The sequence below is a fragment of the Trachemys scripta genome, chromosome 6, assembly GCF_013100865.1.
Source record: "Trachemys scripta elegans isolate TJP31775 chromosome 6, CAS_Tse_1.0, whole genome shotgun sequence".
Taxonomy (NCBI): domain Eukaryota; kingdom Metazoa; phylum Chordata; order Testudines; family Emydidae; genus Trachemys; species Trachemys scripta.
This window is the reverse complement of record NC_048303.1, coordinates 18,898,155-18,916,133: the sequence shown is the minus strand read 5'-3', so window position 1 is coordinate 18,916,133 and position 17,979 is coordinate 18,898,155. Positions and strand designations below refer to the sequence as shown.

The following is a 17,979-nucleotide window of genomic DNA, read 5'->3' as shown; positions in this document are numbered from 1 at the left end:
AGAAAAACTAACAGATCAGGCAGGAGGCCATCTCTCTCACTTATTTTGGAAAAAAGAGGAAGAGGAAGAAGAGCTTCTTATGTTCGTATCACTGTACAGACATTAAATTAATGGCTGCCCGGATCCAAACAGTACAAATAAAATACCATAAGCAACAATCTAAATAAAACAAAAGCCCATGGAAAACAAAGATACAAAAATATTTGGGCTTACCTGGCTTTACCCAAATACTGCAGCATTAAAACTAACAGCCATCATTAGAGGCTTCTAATGTGGATAGTGATTACTTGGCATCAGCATGACATATAACAAATAAAAGTGCATGGTATTTAAAATTAAATCCAACCAGCAGCAATTACACTGCAGTGATGATGTGGAAAAGCTAGAGTATTTCATTACTAAGCTAGCTCAAATTACTCAAGTCATAGCTTGGACTGACAAGGCACAGTGGCTCCATATGCTAATCCATTCCATTTTTTCACATTCACCCTCTATTTCTAGAGTTCCAAATTCAATATGAGGATTTGAAGTCACGATAAAACAGTACAAGTGTTAGAATTAAATCACATAGACCTTTCGTCAGTGACATATAGTGTAACTAATTAAAATGACAAAAGTTAGCAAATTCAGATCTAAGGCTAAAAACTGATGGACTCTTAATTCATATTGTTGCATATAACTAAAACCTTTGCATTAAGGCTTGAATGCTGGCCCACATAATGTAGTCTTACCTGAGTTTTCTTTGAATGTTAAATTCCATTAAAAAAGAAAATTATTTAAAAAAAACCTATGATTGCCAAAATAAATTGACATTGTGCTAATTTATTTTGTAAATACAGAATTGTTAACTTTAAAATTAATTTGCTGAACCTCTGAAGACATTATAGACCAACAAATAATTAGACAATATTTATAAACAGAGACAGTTAATTCAGGGTATGACTACACTGCAAAAACCCCGTGGCACTGAGTCCCAGAGCTCTGGTCAGCTGACTTGGACTCGTGCTACAGCACTAACAATAGCAGTGTGGATGTTCCCGTTGAGGCTGGCGCTCAGACTCTGAAACCTAGTGAGAGGCGTGGGTCTCTCAGCCCCAGCGGGAACATCCACACTGCTACTTTTGCCTCAGACCTTGGGTCAGTTGACCGTAGTCTGAGACTTGCTGACACAGGTTTATGGGTTGGGGTTTGTTTTTGTTTTGGTTTTTTTTTTTGCAATGTAGACATACCCACAGTAATCACTCTGACATAGGGAGAACAGGTATAATTTTTTTAAAGTACCTTCCTATTCAACATCAGGCATCATATTAGAACTATTTTTAAACCTCAGGATGATATATCAGCCATTTATGTATTTCCCAGAACAATAAGATATCAAACATTATTATTATTTATTAGGGCTATGATACACAAAAGCACTTAACCATGTGAATAATCAATCATTCTTATTCAGCAAAGCACTTACATACAAGACTAATTTTAATCTGTGCTTAAGTCAATGGGAATTAAAAACACCCTTAAGCACTTTGGTGAATTAGGTGTAAGTGCTAATGAGAGCACAGGACAATGTACAGATAGTTCCTGGATCTGAGATTAGAGTTCTATAATGATTATGGAGGAATTTTTAAAAGCACAAATGGAGTTAGGTGCCCAACTCCCAATGAAAATGAATGGGAACTGGGCACCTGCCATTTGTGCCTCTGAAAATCTCTCCCGGGTATTAATATGTTGATACAAACATATTCCTAAATTTCTATTGTTTAAGCAGAAACTGATTTTTTGACTTCTACGTGCACAAATATAAGTATCTCAAAGCAGTTTTATGTAATTCAAATAGCGAGTGTTTTTAAAGGGGAAAAATATGTCTGTCCCAGCTGAGTCAGTACACACAACTATGAGTCAAGTTGTAAGTATGAAAACGAAGTAGACCATTAAGTGCAAGTATTTTGAACAATAACACTATAATAAAAATGGGTGACTGTATAATCCAATGTGCTTCTAGAGTAGAGAGCGATAATGATGTGTTCCAACAGCAACAAACATCAGTCTAAGAAACATGGCTACAAGGGATCCAGCTAACTCCCAATCCAAAACTCACAAAGCCATCCTAGGGTAAAGAAAACATTATTCTGAGAACAAAATTAACAATGAACCACAAAGACCTTACACTGAAGTAAAATCAAGGATCCAGCTAACAGAATTAGGAAAGGAAAATCAAAGTTAAAATTCCAGGCTGATACCCTGTCCTTAAGGATGCCTAAATTCTGCAGCAGACAATATATATCATACATAGGTCCAAGAAGTATGCAATGTATACACATAACCAGATAAATGAAGGATGGTGAACTGCCGAAAACATTATTCTCACAAAGCAAAAAGAAAATGGGCAGTTGAGTCCCCTGATTCTCCATTAACTTTTAAAAAAAATAGTTTAGCTTCTCCTATTTTCTTTTTTAACTTAGTATGCAATAAAAAAATTAAAGAAAAATGCAGTATACTGATGCAAGGCAGATAACATAGTACATTCGTGATGACCGAAGAACATTTATGATGATCATTTTAATGCGAGAGCAGTGAAAGGGATATTGAAATTTATTAAAATTACGAGAGAGCCTCAAACCTAAGCAGTGGATCCAAAACACTTAGGAAGAGTGTGTGCCTTTGCCAAACTCACTCAAATTTTGCAATTGGGACAGTAGCTTTAGAATGGGCTAAGACAACACTCTAGATTCAAAGTCTGGGGTGTTCTAAATCTTGTTCGGGATTTTAAAATGTAAGCCTAAGTAAAATATCTTTGTTCAAAATGATAGTCATGTCCACCGGTTTGTCAAATATACAGTGTATAGCACAGTATATAAGAGGCAAAGACGTACTAGAAAAAGATGTGTAAATCCTCTAACAGCAGGACTAGGTACTACAACAGCCACTTCAGGAGGTTCATTTGTTAGGTGTGTGACTCTTAAACCTTTGTACTACAGCAGTGCCCACAGGCCGCAATCACATTCGTGTCCCAATTGTGCTAAAGACAAGATATAAGTACACGGAACAACAGCAAGGAAGGTATACAGGAGGGAAGACAAAAATAGCAAGGTAAAAATATCCAGAAAACACCAACAGATTTAAAATTTTATAAGCTAGAATTTATCTTACCCATGTGGTAGTCTTAGTATTATGATCAATGAAGAAGGGCCTGCCATTTGGAGCTATTCTCATCTCCCAACCAGGTGGCAAGAAGCTCTGTGTCACTTTGTGTTGGGGCTTAGGAGAATTATAGGGTGACGGCTGTGGAGACTGTGGATTGGAAAGGGTGTCCTTGACAGCTCTGCGCACAGGCGAGTCCTTGGCAAACTGTGGGAAATGAGCAACATTAAGACTCCACAAATCTCACTTTATATTATATTATGAACAACACTTGGTATCATGAGCTGAACACATTTTCAATGGGGATACAATTTACAGGAACAAGGGGTATCACCATTTCAGACACTAATTTATTTTAAAATTGGCTGCTCCTTGTTACATAATACGCTTTCATTGCGAAGGTCATGGTGTTTTATCACTTTCCTCTCCCAGAAACAGGGCTATTGTAGCTCAGATCTTAGATACCTTTTTCTACTGCCTCTTTATAAATAACAAAAACCAATTTTATATAGAAAAATACAGGCACTGCTTTGCTGTTTGCATGGCACTGTACGTGACAAACATTTTAAAGCAAAAAAGTAGATGAATAGAAGGCAGCGTAAGATACTTCAAATGCATTTTTCATCAATTAGGAACTGATTTCACCAACCAAAATGTTTAAAATAGGCATTAAGCAAGTTCCTAAAATAAAGGGAGGTTCAAACTGTTCAGACCAGTTTCTAACTACAGATAGGGGATAACATTTTCAAAAGTGTAGCAATTTCATTGACTTTCAATGAGACTACAAAACCTAACAGCCAGACTTCTAAAGGTATTTAGGCACCTAAAGATGGCACCTAGTAGGATTTTCAAAAGTGCATACGCATTTAACTCCCAGTGAAATCAAGACACTTCTGAAAATGGGACCTGGGCACTTTTGAAAGTTTTACCCATTACCCAATACAGTAACCGCTTAGTTTTAACTTTGTTTATTGCCTTGCTGAGTAACACTGATTATATTTTTAACGATATATTTACAGATCAGCAAATGGAACAAATAAGTAGATTCTGAAGCATGATTTGTAATCAAATGTTTTTACATTCACCTCTATTATCTTATGCAATTTCTAATTCAGATACTTATAAATCTTTGATTTCACTATTGAGTATACAAATTAGTTTTTCTACATAATTCATAATACAGGTATGGATTAAAAACTACCATTCTGGTAAGTTTGGTTCCACTTTCAAATTTAAGTATCTATTCTGCAGTAGTCAAGAATATTTTTGCATATTTCAGATGCCACTTCTACAAGGAGATTCACCTGCTCTGGGTCCAGTGGAATTCCATTCCAGCAAAAACATTTATGCAAGTGCATCACTTTGCATGATCAGTGCCTTACTTACTAATCTTACATACTAGTGTACTTCAGTTTATTATCCAGAAGTTCTCAGGCAAGAACAGTGATGTTCAAGGATAGTAAACTGCAAATTATTATTAGAGGAATACATTTACAGAATAAATAATTGACAAATTTTAAGATTTGGTTGCCTAAAATTACGGTCCTAAATATATATATGGCCTTTTTTCAGAAGTGCTGAGTGCCCACAAATCCCACTGAAGTCAATGGGCATTTCAGACCTTTGAAAATCAGGCACTTATTTGTAGTTGTTTTAATATGGATTTAGAACCTGAACTTTAGGCATGTAGACTTGAAAAGTTTAGCCTGATGCCTTTACTTGTATCATAGTCCACAAAAACCATTCAGGAGAACTTTTTCCAATGAAGAAAGCTGACAGCTAAGTCTGTCACTAAATCCAGGAGATATCTTCAAAAGCACTAAAAGGAAATAAAAATATCCTGCTGAAAAGAATGAAATACAAAATCAAAAGCTTTGAGATATCCTTACTTCAACCACGACTTTCCAAACTCAAGCGACACAGCCTTTATTTACAGTTTATTGCACTTGCCTTTCAAAATAATTGTTTCAGCTTTTGAGAATATTTCTAATTTGATGCTTTTGCAGCAAGAAGTTACGGTAATGCATGTACTACAGGATATGCACACACAAATGAAACAAACTAATGATAGCAATGGAGAAAGAATATTCCCCACGCCACGCAAGGAGTGCGAGAGTTGAGTAAGAAGAATTAGGCAGTGTTACTGTACAAAGTGAAGATGCATGTGAAAAAAACTCCAGAAGAAAATCATCATCATCAAGAAGCAAAGCTAACAGATCAGGAGAGAAGAATGCGTTGGCTGCAAAATTGGAATGAAAATAAAAGGTCATAAACACAACAGAAAGAATGAGAAGTCAGGACAAAAGTGATCTTTGTCACATGAGACAGGACTTCTTACCTCAAGTGGAGCAGATAAAGTTACTGTGGGTGAGCTGAGGCTACGAGGCCGCCTTATCTGAGGCTCACTTAGATGGTTGTTACTGTTTGCTGCTGACCCAACTGCACCATCTTCTGCAAGCTATTTCAGGGGCAAGAACAAGTTAGCTAAGTGTCAGTTTATCTGCCGTTAGGCTGTTTAAAAAAAAAGCCATCAATACTCTGTTAATCCTTTTCTAAATAAGCTTTAAATATATTATTTCAAAGAGCACGTTCAATGGAATTAAAAATGATTCATGCTTTAAATAATGAACTGCTTAGACAAGAACAAACTACTATAAATGGCTTTATTAGTACACAGATTAAAATCCTCATTTTGAATTTGATTCTAAAATGTCTCTGAATATATTTACTCTCTCTCTCTCTCTCTCTCTCTCTCTCATTTCTCACCACTGCAGTTATAAACTCAATTTATATCTTTATTCTGGTCCTAAGAGATATTTAGCAAAAATAATCTTAATCACCATAAATCTTCCTGGTTAAATGTAATAACTTTATTCTAAATTGCCTTTGCACTGCATAGACTGTTTCTGCTTAAGAACCTTAAAACAGTTTTCAAATGGAGCTAGACCCAACACATTTTAAGCATTCTGTTGTATTGTTTAATTTCAACAGCAAACTCCATACCTGCATAATGGGCCGAGTCCAAGTTGTGGTTCGATTGTTATGATTGACATAATATGTACGTCCCTTAGCATCTTTTCTTTCTTCCCAGCCTGAAGGTAAGCCTGGTGTAGTATGTACGTAGGCCACTGATGGCTGTTTATGCAAAAAAATTGTGTATCATTATTTTGTGGTAGCTTGAAAAAAATGAATTATCTTCAGAAGAAGTCTACTTATGCAATTCTTACAATCAAATACAGTGGAAAATTTTGAAATGCATTTCTTCAAATTTCTCTCTAACACATGCTCTCTTTTTCATATATCTGACCCAACACCCTCCTCCCTTCTGGTCTTGTGGTTCACATTTGCATAGCTACAGGCACTTTGTTCAGAAAACAGCTCAGCTTCCACGTCGTGAAACTAAAGGAGCTACAAAAGAAACAGGAGACTACACATTATGATAGGAACTGCTTTCACTTTTATAAAAAAGTTTTCCCCTTGTTAGAGGTAGTATTTATTCACTAAAGTTGATATACGTGAGTCACTGCTAGAGAGGCCACGTAGCCTAAAGGAAAAGTCAAGAACTCCTAAATTCTCACTTGGGTTCTCCTATGGACTGGGTAAGCAGCCTTAGGTCAATCACAACCCCTCTCTGTTTCCACCTCTGTAAAATGGAGGGAATAAATAATCTACCTGATAGGGTGTAGTATAGATTAATTCGTTATTGTTCAGGCAACAGTTTGTAAGTGCTAAGAAAGAATGCAAACAGATTCAGGGTTGGAAGTCCTGCTTAAATTTTCTGAGACTCAGTATCCAACTTAAAGATAAAGCCATGGTCGTGCCCTCCTGCAACTTCTCCCCAAAATACAAAGTGACGTGTGTGTCATCAGTATGGGAAAAGGCATTTCTTCCACTGTCTTCCCCAACTCCCTTATTATAGGGAGCATATTAGCAAGCAATGGAAAATGAGGACATGGCTCTAAAATGTGTTAACATACAGATAATGGTGGTGCAAGCAAGACCAGCCTCGAGAGCTAATCCCAAGAGTGATCAGGAGGAGGCACCAGACAAGTGGTGAGGGTGTGTCCGGTCACAGGTTGATACGGAGCTGGTGTAAACTGGTGTAACTCCAATGAGCATCAGGCCCTTAGTAAATTTGTATCGTGTTCACTGGGTTAATTATTTTCAGGAGACCTTTCTGCTGAAAAGACTTTTTACATTTTGTAGGACAAGATTCTGGCCTCTAATTAATCCAAAGGTATGTGGTGAGAGACCTGAAGAACATGCAGGGAGTCAGCAGTAGCCTTTCAATAAGCCTAGACTATTGAGAGAATCTTTAAATTCTGGAGTTTCTTCTTTCTTATGACAAAGTTTTGATTGGCGGGAGAATGATGAAACCAAATGTCTCTATCAGAAGATCCGGAAAGAGAAAGCAAGTGCCTGAGCTTAATTGTCTTGTCAGTTTCTATGTAATGCTTTATTTTAGCATCAGTACCACTAATCCCCTTAGAAGTAGGCAGCTTTCTAGCTATAAGAAAGGGTACTAAGGCCCCTTCTTACAGTAATCTGCTTTTTATAATGGCTTTCCTTATGTGGACTGCAACAATAGATGTGGAATTATCTTATAGATATGAAAGGACAAATTACTTCCCCTCACAGAAGTCAAAATAAAAATATTGATGTTAAGGCAGACGAGCTGTGCCAGCATTTTATTGGATGTGGAAGCAGAGCAAGGTGGCTAGGGAGAATGCCCGTATTTAAGCAGTTAAACTTATTCTGTTCATAGCCTGTGAGTTTCACATTGAGTGTAGTAGTGTTGATGTTATAACAAGTGCCAGTATCTGGATTTGGAAGAAATGTGGCTGACAGCTGAGCCAGAGAAAGAGTCTATGCTCGTGTCCAAGCTGCACATAGCCATTGTGCCAGTTTTAACACTGTGTGTGTGGGAGGGGGAACCCTGTCTGCTGCATGCAAGGGAAAATTTAAGAGCTCTTTTAAGCCTGTTTGGATAAGAGAAGATGATGAGACAAGCCTGTTTCTAAAAGAAGCCACATTAAAGCACCAAAACAAAAACATGAACAGAAGAAAGGGATTGTAAAGTCTTGCCACTGCCTGACAACCTGCAGTTGCTGCATATAATTGAAGTAGGCGGAAAAACCCATGCATACGCTCAGTTGCCCTTTACTCTAGAAGAGAGATTCCTCCAATGCTCATTTACGCTGTGCAATGACGCCAGACATTTAAGGCAATTTCCCAGCACACAAGTCAAAGGTCCATATACACTTTGCAGATGGAACATTTCTTACATCTTTGACATTCTTTTCAGTTGTTAAGTAAAAAGGGAAAGAACGGATTTGACAAGCTCGTCATGCTCTTGCTCCATATTTAGACAGAAATCAGACTAGAAAGGTCTCATCTTTGCTTAACAGCATAGGGGGTGATGTTGCGATTTCAAGTAAGCCATGGAAAAGGTACACAACTTAAGAAAGGCGCAAGAAAACATGAGGACTAAAGTATTGTAGGGGGGAAGGATTTTCTGCTGGTTCTCAGTGTGCAATCTTCCTTACTTATTGTGTAAAAAGCAGCAGTTTCTTTAACTACTGAGATTCCATTTACATTACTGCCAGTTCTCATTCTGATGCTTTTGCCAATAGCAAGAAATAATGGTGGAGATCAGAGGTGAGTGTTATCATGCGAAAACTGAAGAGAGGAACATAGTGTCCTTCAGCACATCAGGAAGCTAAGGAAGCAAAGGGACAGAGCCTCTGAAATTCTGCACTGAACTACTTTTCATATACAGATACCTCAGTACCAGGGAGTATTTCTTATACCAATGCCTGATCTCAGGTATCAGTAAGCAAGGATGTACCAACAGCATGTTTTGTGGGCATATAGGCAACATGCAGGGTCAAGTGCCCCCCCAGATTTCTGCTCAGCCTGTCGGGGGGGGGGGGGAGGGGAAGGACCTCTGTCCCTCTCCCATTGCGCCTGCCCCCTGGCACATTCAGTCACTGTCCCTGGCAGCTGGGCCCAAGCGGGAGCGGAAGGGGGGAAGACTGAGCTTCTTCTTATGTCAGCTGAGGGTGGCTGCTCCAGGTTGCCACTCTGTGCAGCACAGCGGCTGCCTGTGAGAACCCGGAGCCCTCTGCCGTCATGTTTCCATCTCCCTCGGCCCTCCCATCCCTGGCAGCCAGGGTTTGGCAGGGAGTGGAGGGGGTGGGGCTGCCACCTCCTGAGGCGGATTCTCTCTCAGGCAGCTGCCATGCTGTACAGAGGCAGCGACCCGGAGCAGCCACCCTCAGCCAGCGGGAGAAGAGGCTCCTTCCCGCTGCCTCCTCTCCCCACCTGGATCTGGCTGCCAGGGAGAGCAGCCAAGTGAGCCAGAAACCGTGCAGAGCCCCCATCCTCCCCACAAGTAACTCTGGTGGGGCAGGGAGAGCACAGCAGTCCCTGGGCTGGGTGCAGGACTGCTGGGGAAGATGCCGGGAGCAGGTTCCCTGGTCTGTGCCAGAGGTAGGGGCATTGCTCATGCCACCCCTGCTGAGGTGTCCACGAGCTCTGGGAAGACACTGCTGCTGTGAGTCTCCCTGGGCCGGGGCTGGCCCCAGCCATGCCCAAAGGCATGTGCCCCCTGCCCATGTGGCCCCTGTCCCCCAGGAGCTGGTGGGATTGGCTGCCCTGGCCCAGGAAGGTGGGGCTGAAAGTCCCTCCCAGTAGCAATACATGGGGCAGTCAGATGTCCCCCCCCTTTACATTGTGCCCCCCCAAGTATCAGGAGGCACATGTTGTTCATGAGTTTTAAATCCTAATAGTTCAAATGAGGCTCAGTTCTGCAAGGTACTGGATACTCCTGTGTGGTGCGGAGAAGCTGAGGTCAGTGGGAATTGAGGGCTGTCGGTACTTTTTCAAGATCTACGTATCAAGGGCTTGATCTTGCAAAGATATCACAGTCTGGAGAAGAGGCTGAGAGTATATGCTGTCATGTAGTCGATGACAACGGAGAACCATCCAGGAGGTTCTATAAATATTGAGCTCTCATAAAAAGGGAAGAAGTCTGAATGTAAGAGAGAGGTAATGTACATGAGTAACATGATGAGTAGCCCTTTGAAGACTTTTTCAAGACAGATCGATAAATAAAGCCAACCAATTTTTTTGGAATAAATTAGACTGAAAATTACTGAGCATCTTAGGACAGGTGGAACCTAATTCTTTTTAGGCAGACACAGATATTCTATTTTTGTAAAGTATTCCACTTGATTAAGTCTGACAAAAGACTACCACCTGCACAGAGGAAGGGGTAAGATAATTCTTAACAGGAGGCAAACCAACATGTTAATATTAACTGCTGCTTGCTGTATTTAGTTTAAAAATTCACCACCATCATAAAGTGTTATTCTTATCCTACAAAACTGGTGAATTGTTCCCTCACTGGTTAAAACTGAGGAACATTCAGGAGCTCACATGCATCAATCTTCTGGAAATTCAGAAAACATGTATCCCCTCTGTTCCAATTCAGTCCTCGTTATCTGTATGTGAATCTTACAAAATATATTTTGCATTTTATACCTTGATATAACATTTAATTTCCCTTATATGGTGGAAATGCTTTTTGTGTAATTCTGACTTTATTGAATATTATTATCTGTTATGGTATTTTAAAAATCTTCAACTTTCCACATAAAACTGACACAGTAAACAGTATTTCAAAACTAAAATGCCAAACATGATAACTGGAAAACTGTAACGAAGAGGTATTAGTAGGGTGTATCATGGAAGCAGCTTAATGCAGCAGAAATCATGAGGTTTCACTGATAGAAAAACACATGGAGTAATTGCTTAAATGAAGGAAATGTAAATGTCTTATAAGAAATATCACTACTGGATTCTTATCTATAGAACACTACAGTATTTAAGTTCAATTTAAAGAGAAAAAAAAATTCCATTACCAGGTATGAAAGTCCTTCACAACAATAATGTGGCTGAAAGTATAAGAAAACCCTAGAAACAATTTAAATCATTTATACCTACAGAGGATGGAAGGAGGCAAACAAATTAAGTGAACTGCATGATGCATGGCAGATTACATTTAATTTCATAATCACTGCTATCCCCCTGCTTCAATCAGTCTGTGCATAACCACCTTGAAATCTAACAGGTTTAAAGTTTCCCACTTGTTTTTTCTTGCATTACTGACAGAATATTGTATGCAGGCATGAGGGATTTTAATAAAAGTTTATTTTTCTTGTTAAAAATATTGTGGCATCTAAATTTCCAGTTACTTTTGATAAAACACCCATCAAAGAATTTAAGGCTGATGCTCTACAGATTCTGCACATAGGGCATATTCTGCATGAGGCCTGAGGTAAGGCTACATAGCTCTACAGATACCTGTGTGTTCAGTAACATCACAAACCTCTCAGGCCTGATTCACCATCATGATTACACTGCAATCTAACACCCTCTTTTTTGTGTAGCCTTATAAACAGCAACTTGTGTTGTACATTCACCCTGTTATAAAATAAATATTGTAAAGCAAGTTGAGGACAGTGGAAAATGATTGTCCCAGAGACTGAAAAAGTGGATGACAGTCTCTCTCTGTCGCCCACAGATCTCTGTTGAAATCTAAGGTGCATTAGTTTTCCTTATTTAAAGCTCCAGCAACATATTATTCAGTAGCTCTTTCATCTGCTCTACCCTCTGATCAGATTCCCTATCAGTTCCAGAACTCTTCTTTGAACTATTACAGTAGCCAGTGCTAAGAGAATTCTCTCATTTAAGGGCTTTGCGAACAGGGGCTGCTAACAGGGAGTTTCGCAAGGGAGTTCTCCAGGTGAAGGAGGAGCAATACAGCACCCTTTTGGGGTAAGTGACTGTCTGTAGTGTGTGTTTGTTTGTGTTTGAGGGTTACTTGCTGTGTGCTGAGCTTGTGTTTGTCAGTCTGTTTGTTTGTTTTGGTTGTTTGAAGGACCGTGTGCTGTGGCTGGCAGTTGGAAGCTGTGAGCTTCAAAGGAAGGTTTGAAAGCTAGAAGCCTCTGGTAAGTGGATGAGCCTTCATCAGTGGGCGGGGCATTCATACAGACCAGGGCTATATAAAGCAGCGCACAAGCGACCAGGGGCTGCTAACAGGGAGTTTCGCAAGGGAGTTTGGAAGGGGAGCAGGAAGGGGGCGAGGGTCCCTTGCCAGTTCCATCTGTTTTTCTCTTGATTCCCCTTAATACCTATAAAGCAACTACATTCATAACCTTTAGCTTAAACAACCCTTTCAGCTGACAGGGGGCTGCAGACGGGAGTTTGACAGAGGGAGGCGTACGATGGTTAGGAAGACCCGCAACACCTGTGCCAGCACTGCTACTGTCTCCTCCACCTGTGCCTGTAGCCAGACAGAGCGCCTGAGCATGGATGCCTCTACCCAGATCCTGGTGTGGTTTTGCAAAGACTGTAACTTGCAATTTCTACTTACTGATATCCAGGCTGCGGGGACCATCCAATGTGAGAGGTGCCTGCTGGTGGAATCTCTCAGGCAGCAGGTGGGAGAGCTACAGGAGGAGGTGGCTAGGTTGAGGAGCATCCGAATCCACGAGCAATTCCTCGACAGTGTCCATGTGGAGACAGCTGAGGTAGCTGTCCCAGTACACAGGACTGCTGATACACCACTGGTGGAGGAGGAGATGGCTCAGGGTGGACACTGGCAGCTGGTTACTTCTGGCAGCAGGCAGTGCTCCACCCTTGCTCCGAACCCTCCTACCGTGGTTATAGGTAACCATTATGCTCTCCTTGATACAGGAAAGAAGGAATCACTCCCTACAGTAAAGGAGGAGAAGCCTCGTACCCCTAAGGCTGGAAAGTCTGCTGCTGCCACCACTGCGAATAGGAAACGTAGGGTAGTGGTGGTCGGAGACTCTCTGCTGAGGGGGACGGAGGCACCCATCTGTCGCCCTGACATTTCATCTCAGGAGGTATGCTGCCTCCAGGGGCCCGTATCCGAGATGTTACGGAGGCATTGTCGAGGATTATCCAGCCCTCTGACTACTACCCCATGCTACTCATCCATGTGGGCACAAATGATACTGCGCGGTGTGACACTGAGCAGATCAAGAGTGACTACAGGGCTCTGGGAGTACGGGTGAAGGAGTTTGGAGCGCAGGTGGTATTCTCTTCAATTCTTCCTGTCAAAGGTAGGGGCCCGGGCAGAGACAGATGCATCATGGAGGTGAATGCCTGGCTGCGAAGATGGTGTCGCCAGGAGGGCTTTGGCTTCCTAGACCACGGGATGCTATTCGAGGAAGGACTGCTAGGCAGAGATGGCGTTCACCTTTCGAGGAGAGGAAAGACCCTATTCGGACACAGACTGGCTAACCTAGTGAGGAGGGCTTTAAACTAGGTTCGACGGGGACAGGTGAGCAAAGCCCACAGGTAAGTGGGGAACATGGAGATCGGGGAGATGGGTCGGAAACGAGAGGGAGTGTGGGCTATATTGCCAGAGAGAAAGGAGAGTCAGGACAAAACTGGGAGGAAAGATCAAACCAGTATCTTAGATGCCTATATACAAATGCGAGAAGTATGGGGAATAAGCAGGAAGAACTGGAAGTGCTAATAAATAAATACAACTATGACATTGTTGGCATCACTGAAACTTGGTGGGATAATACACATGATTGGAATGTTGGTGTGGATGGGTACAGCTTGCTCAGGAAGGATAGACGGGGAAAAAGGGAGGAGGTGTTGCCTTATATATTAAAAATGTACACACTTGGATTGAGGTAGAGATGGACATAGGAGACGGAAGTGTTGAGAGTCTCTGGGTTAGGCTAAAAGGGGCAAAAAACAAGGGAGATGTCATGCTAGGAGTCTACTACAGGCCACCTAACCAGGTGGAAGAGGTGGATGAGGCTTTTTTCAAGCAACTAACAAAATCATCCAAAGCCCAAGATTTGGTGGTGATGGGGGACTTCAACTATCCGGATATATGTTGGGAAAATAACACAGCGGGGCACAGACTATCCAACAAATTCTTGGACTGCATTGGAGACAACTTTTTATTTCAGAAGGTTGAAAAAGCTACTAGGGGGGAAGCTGTTCTAGACTTGATTTTAACAAATAGGGAGGAACTCGTTGAGAATGTGAAAGTAGAAGGCAGCCTGGGTGAAAGTGATCATGAAATCATACAGTTTGCAATTCTAAGGAAGGGTAGAAGGGAGAACAGCAAAATAGAGACAATGGATTTCAGGAAGGCAGATTTTGGGAAGCTCAGAGAGCTGATAGGTAAGGTCCCATGGGAATCAAGACTGAGGGGAAAAACAACTGAGGAGAGTTGGCAGTTTTTCAAAGGGACACTATTAAGGGCCCAAAAGCAAGCTATTCCGCTGGTTAGGAAAGATAGAAAATGTGGCAAAAGACCACCTTGGCTTAACCACGAGATCTTGCACGATCTAAAAAATAAAAAGGAGTCATATAAAAAATGGAAACTAGGACAGATTACAAAGGATGAATATAGGCAAACAACACAGGAATGCAGGGGCAAGATTAGAAAGGCAAAGGCACAAAATGAGCTCAAACTAGCTACGGGAATAAAAGGAAACAAGAAGACTTTTTATCAATACATTAGAAGCAAGAGGAAGACCAAAGACAGGGTAGGCCCACTGCTTAGTGAAGAGGGAGAAACAGTAACAGGAAACTTGGACATGGCAGAGATGCTTAATGACTTCTTTGTTTCGGTCTTCACCGAGAAGTCTGAAGGAATGCCTAACATAGTGAATACTAATGGGAAGGGGGTAGGTTTAGCGGATAAAATAAAAAAAGAACAAGTTAAAAATCACTTAGAAAAGTTAGATGCCTGCAAGTCACCCGGGCCTGATGAAATGCATCCGAGAATACTCAAGGAGCTAATAGAGGAGGTATCTGAGCCTCTAGCTATTATCTTTGGAAAGTCATGGGAGACGGGAGAGATTCCAGAAGACTGGAAAAGGGCAAATATAGTGCCCATCTATAAAAAGGGAAATAAAAACAACCCAGGAAACTACAGACCAGTTAGTTTAACTTCTGTGCCAGGGAAGATAATGGAGCAAGTAATTAAGGAAATCATCTGCAAACACTTGGAAGGTGGTAAGGTGATAGGGAACAGCCAGCATGGATTTGTAAAGAACAAATCATGTCAAACCAATCTAATAGCTTTCTTTGATAGGATAACGAGCCTTGTGGATAAGGGTGAAGCGGTGGATGTGGTATACCTAGACTTTAGTAAGGCATTTGATACGGTCTCGCATGATATTCTTATCGATAAACTAGGCAAATACAATTTAGATGGGGCTACTATAAGGTGGGTGCATAACTGGCTGGATAACCGTACTCAGAGAGTTGTTATTAATGGTTCCCAATCCTGCTGGAAAGGCGTAACGAGTGGGGTACCGCAGGGGTCTGTTTTGGGACCGGCTCTGTTCAATATCTTCATCAACGACTTAGATATTGGCATAGAAAGTACGCTTATTAAGTTTGCGGATGATACCAAACTGGGAGGGATTGCAACTACTTTGGAGGACAGGGTCATAATTCAAAATGATCTGGACAAATTGGAGAAATGGTCTGAGTTAAACAGGATGAAGTTTAACAAAGACAAATGCAAAGTGCTCCACTTAGGAAGGAAAAATCAATTTCACACATACAGAATGGGAAAAGACTGTCTAGGTAGGAGTACAGCAGAGAAGGATCTAGGGGTTATAGTGGACCACAAGCTAAATAGGAGTCAACAGTGTGATGCTGTTGCAAAAAAAGCAAACATGATTCTGGGATGTATTAACAGGTGTGTTGTGAGCAAGACACGAGAAGTCATTCTTCCGCTCTACTCTGCTCTGGTTAGGCCTCAGCTGGAGTATTGTGTCCAGTTCTGGGCGCCGCATTTTAAAAAAGATGTGGAGAAATTGGAAAGGGTCCAGAGAAGAGCAACAAGAATGATTAAAGGTCTTGAGAACATGACCTATGAAGGAAGGCTGAAAGAATTGGGTTTGTTTAGTTTGGAAAAGAGAAGACTGAGAGGGGACATGATAGCAGTTTTCAGGTATTTAAAAGGGTGTCATAAGGAGGAGGGAGAGAACTTGTTCACCTTAGCCTCTAAGGATAGAACCAGAAACAATGGGTTTAAACTGCAGCAAGGGAGGTCTAGGTTGGACATTAGGAAAAAGTTCCTAACTGTCAGGGTGGTTAAACACTGGAACAAATTGCCTAGGGAGGTTGCGGAATCTCCGTCTCTGGAGATATTTAAGAGTAGGTTAGATAAATGTCTATCAGGGATGGTCTAGGCAGTATTTGGTCCTGCCATGCGGGCAGGGGACTGGACTCGATGACCTCTCGAGGTCCCTTCCAGTCCTATAATCTATGAATCTATGAATCTATGGAACAGGAGTACTTGTGGCACCTTAGTACTCCTGTTCTTTTTGCGGATACAGACTAACACGGCTGCTACTCTGAAACCTCTCATTTAAGGGCACATGCTTCATGTGGTTGAGCTGAAAAATGTTGTTTTAAGTCCGTTAGTGAATATTGCCAACAGCAGGTTTGATTTACAGGGAGCTATGAGGACAGAGTCACAAAGGAAAGAGTCACTAGAGGTGGAACCATTAAAGTTCACATGGCAACATGTCTTTTCCTTTTTATTGTCTCCTCACTCCTTATAAACTGAATCCAGTTACTGGCACCATTCCTTTGTAATATGAACTGAGCTTTGCAAACCAAAATAGAGACTCAGAGGCAATTCATTTAAAACACATTAAATTAGAACTTTCAGTTCTCTTTACCAGTACTTCATGCATTCTCAGCGGTAAACTGAATTTTCTTTACTGGTTTCCTTTCATAAGATAAATCAGAGATGGGAAACACTTATTCAAGCTATCTTGATTATCCTCCTGCCATTTGTGATAACTAGTGCTTTGTCCAGTCTAGTTTTACAGTAAAACATTTCAAGGGAAAGTATTCAGTTTCCTCTGAAGCTTTCAATAAAGCTCTTAAAAGCAATCCAATTAAAAAACATTATGTATTTACACACACACAAATATACATCAACACACATTCAAAGAAGCACCCACTTTACATAATCATGTATCAAATTTTGCTCATCTTCTGTAATTGACTTAAGTGAAAAAGAAGGCCCCCTGCAATACAATAGACAGATCTTGTATCATTACACTGTACATTAATATTTTGTGCATTAATTTCTACATGCTATCTAAACACTGAAGGTCTACATTGGTATGGTAAATGCCAAATCAATATGAATGTAAAAATTCAACAAGAATTTCCTTGTACTATGCACCAATATATTTAGCTATCACAGCAACACCGTATGCCTATTTTGGAATACAGTGGCGTTACTGACCAGGCATGCATAGAGTAGCTCTAATCTGAATTCAGTTTTTATTAGAGGAATATAAAATTGTACAAAACGTATGTGTAATTAATGGAACTATCTGCCAACATTACATTAGAAATCAATACAGAACATTTTGCCTGCTTCATGTAGCTATTAATCAGTTTTTCCACAGATATCAAAGGCATTTCCATGTTTATGAAAGGTATTGACACTTAATTCAAGGTACATTTCCTTAAAGTTCAATAAAGAACCTATACAGTGCCTAACACAATGGTGCCTTGATCCCTGAATTAGGGCCTCATGCTACTTCCACAACAACAAAAAATAAAATAAAATAAAATGGTTTTCATTGGTGCACATATATATTTATAAAAGCTGAATATATTTATTATTGGACAATCCACTTGCTTTAGATTCACATTTAATCAGATTGTAAGTGTATGGGATAGCTTCACAAACGACAATGTATTATGAAAAATGGTTTCAGGATATAAAACTTC

General features: G+C 40.6%; 1 protein-coding gene across 11 annotated transcripts in view; it reads right to left on the bottom strand.

The window, feature by feature from the left end:
* Window positions 1–17,979, bottom strand: part of NEDD4L (NEDD4 like E3 ubiquitin protein ligase) — a 337,595-nt gene that overhangs the window by 40,515 nt on the left and 279,101 nt on the right. For all 11 annotated transcript variants that reach the window (XM_034774262.1, XM_034774264.1, XM_034774265.1 and 8 more), the window contains 3 exons: window positions 6,145–6,276; window positions 5,480–5,599; window positions 3,151–3,348 (listed from right to left, as the gene is read on the bottom strand). In XM_034774262.1, the coding sequence (XP_034630153.1) occupies window positions 3,151–3,348; window positions 5,480–5,599; window positions 6,145–6,276 (450 nt within the window). The remainder of the gene's footprint in view (window positions 1–3,150; window positions 3,349–5,479; window positions 5,600–6,144; window positions 6,277–17,979) is intronic.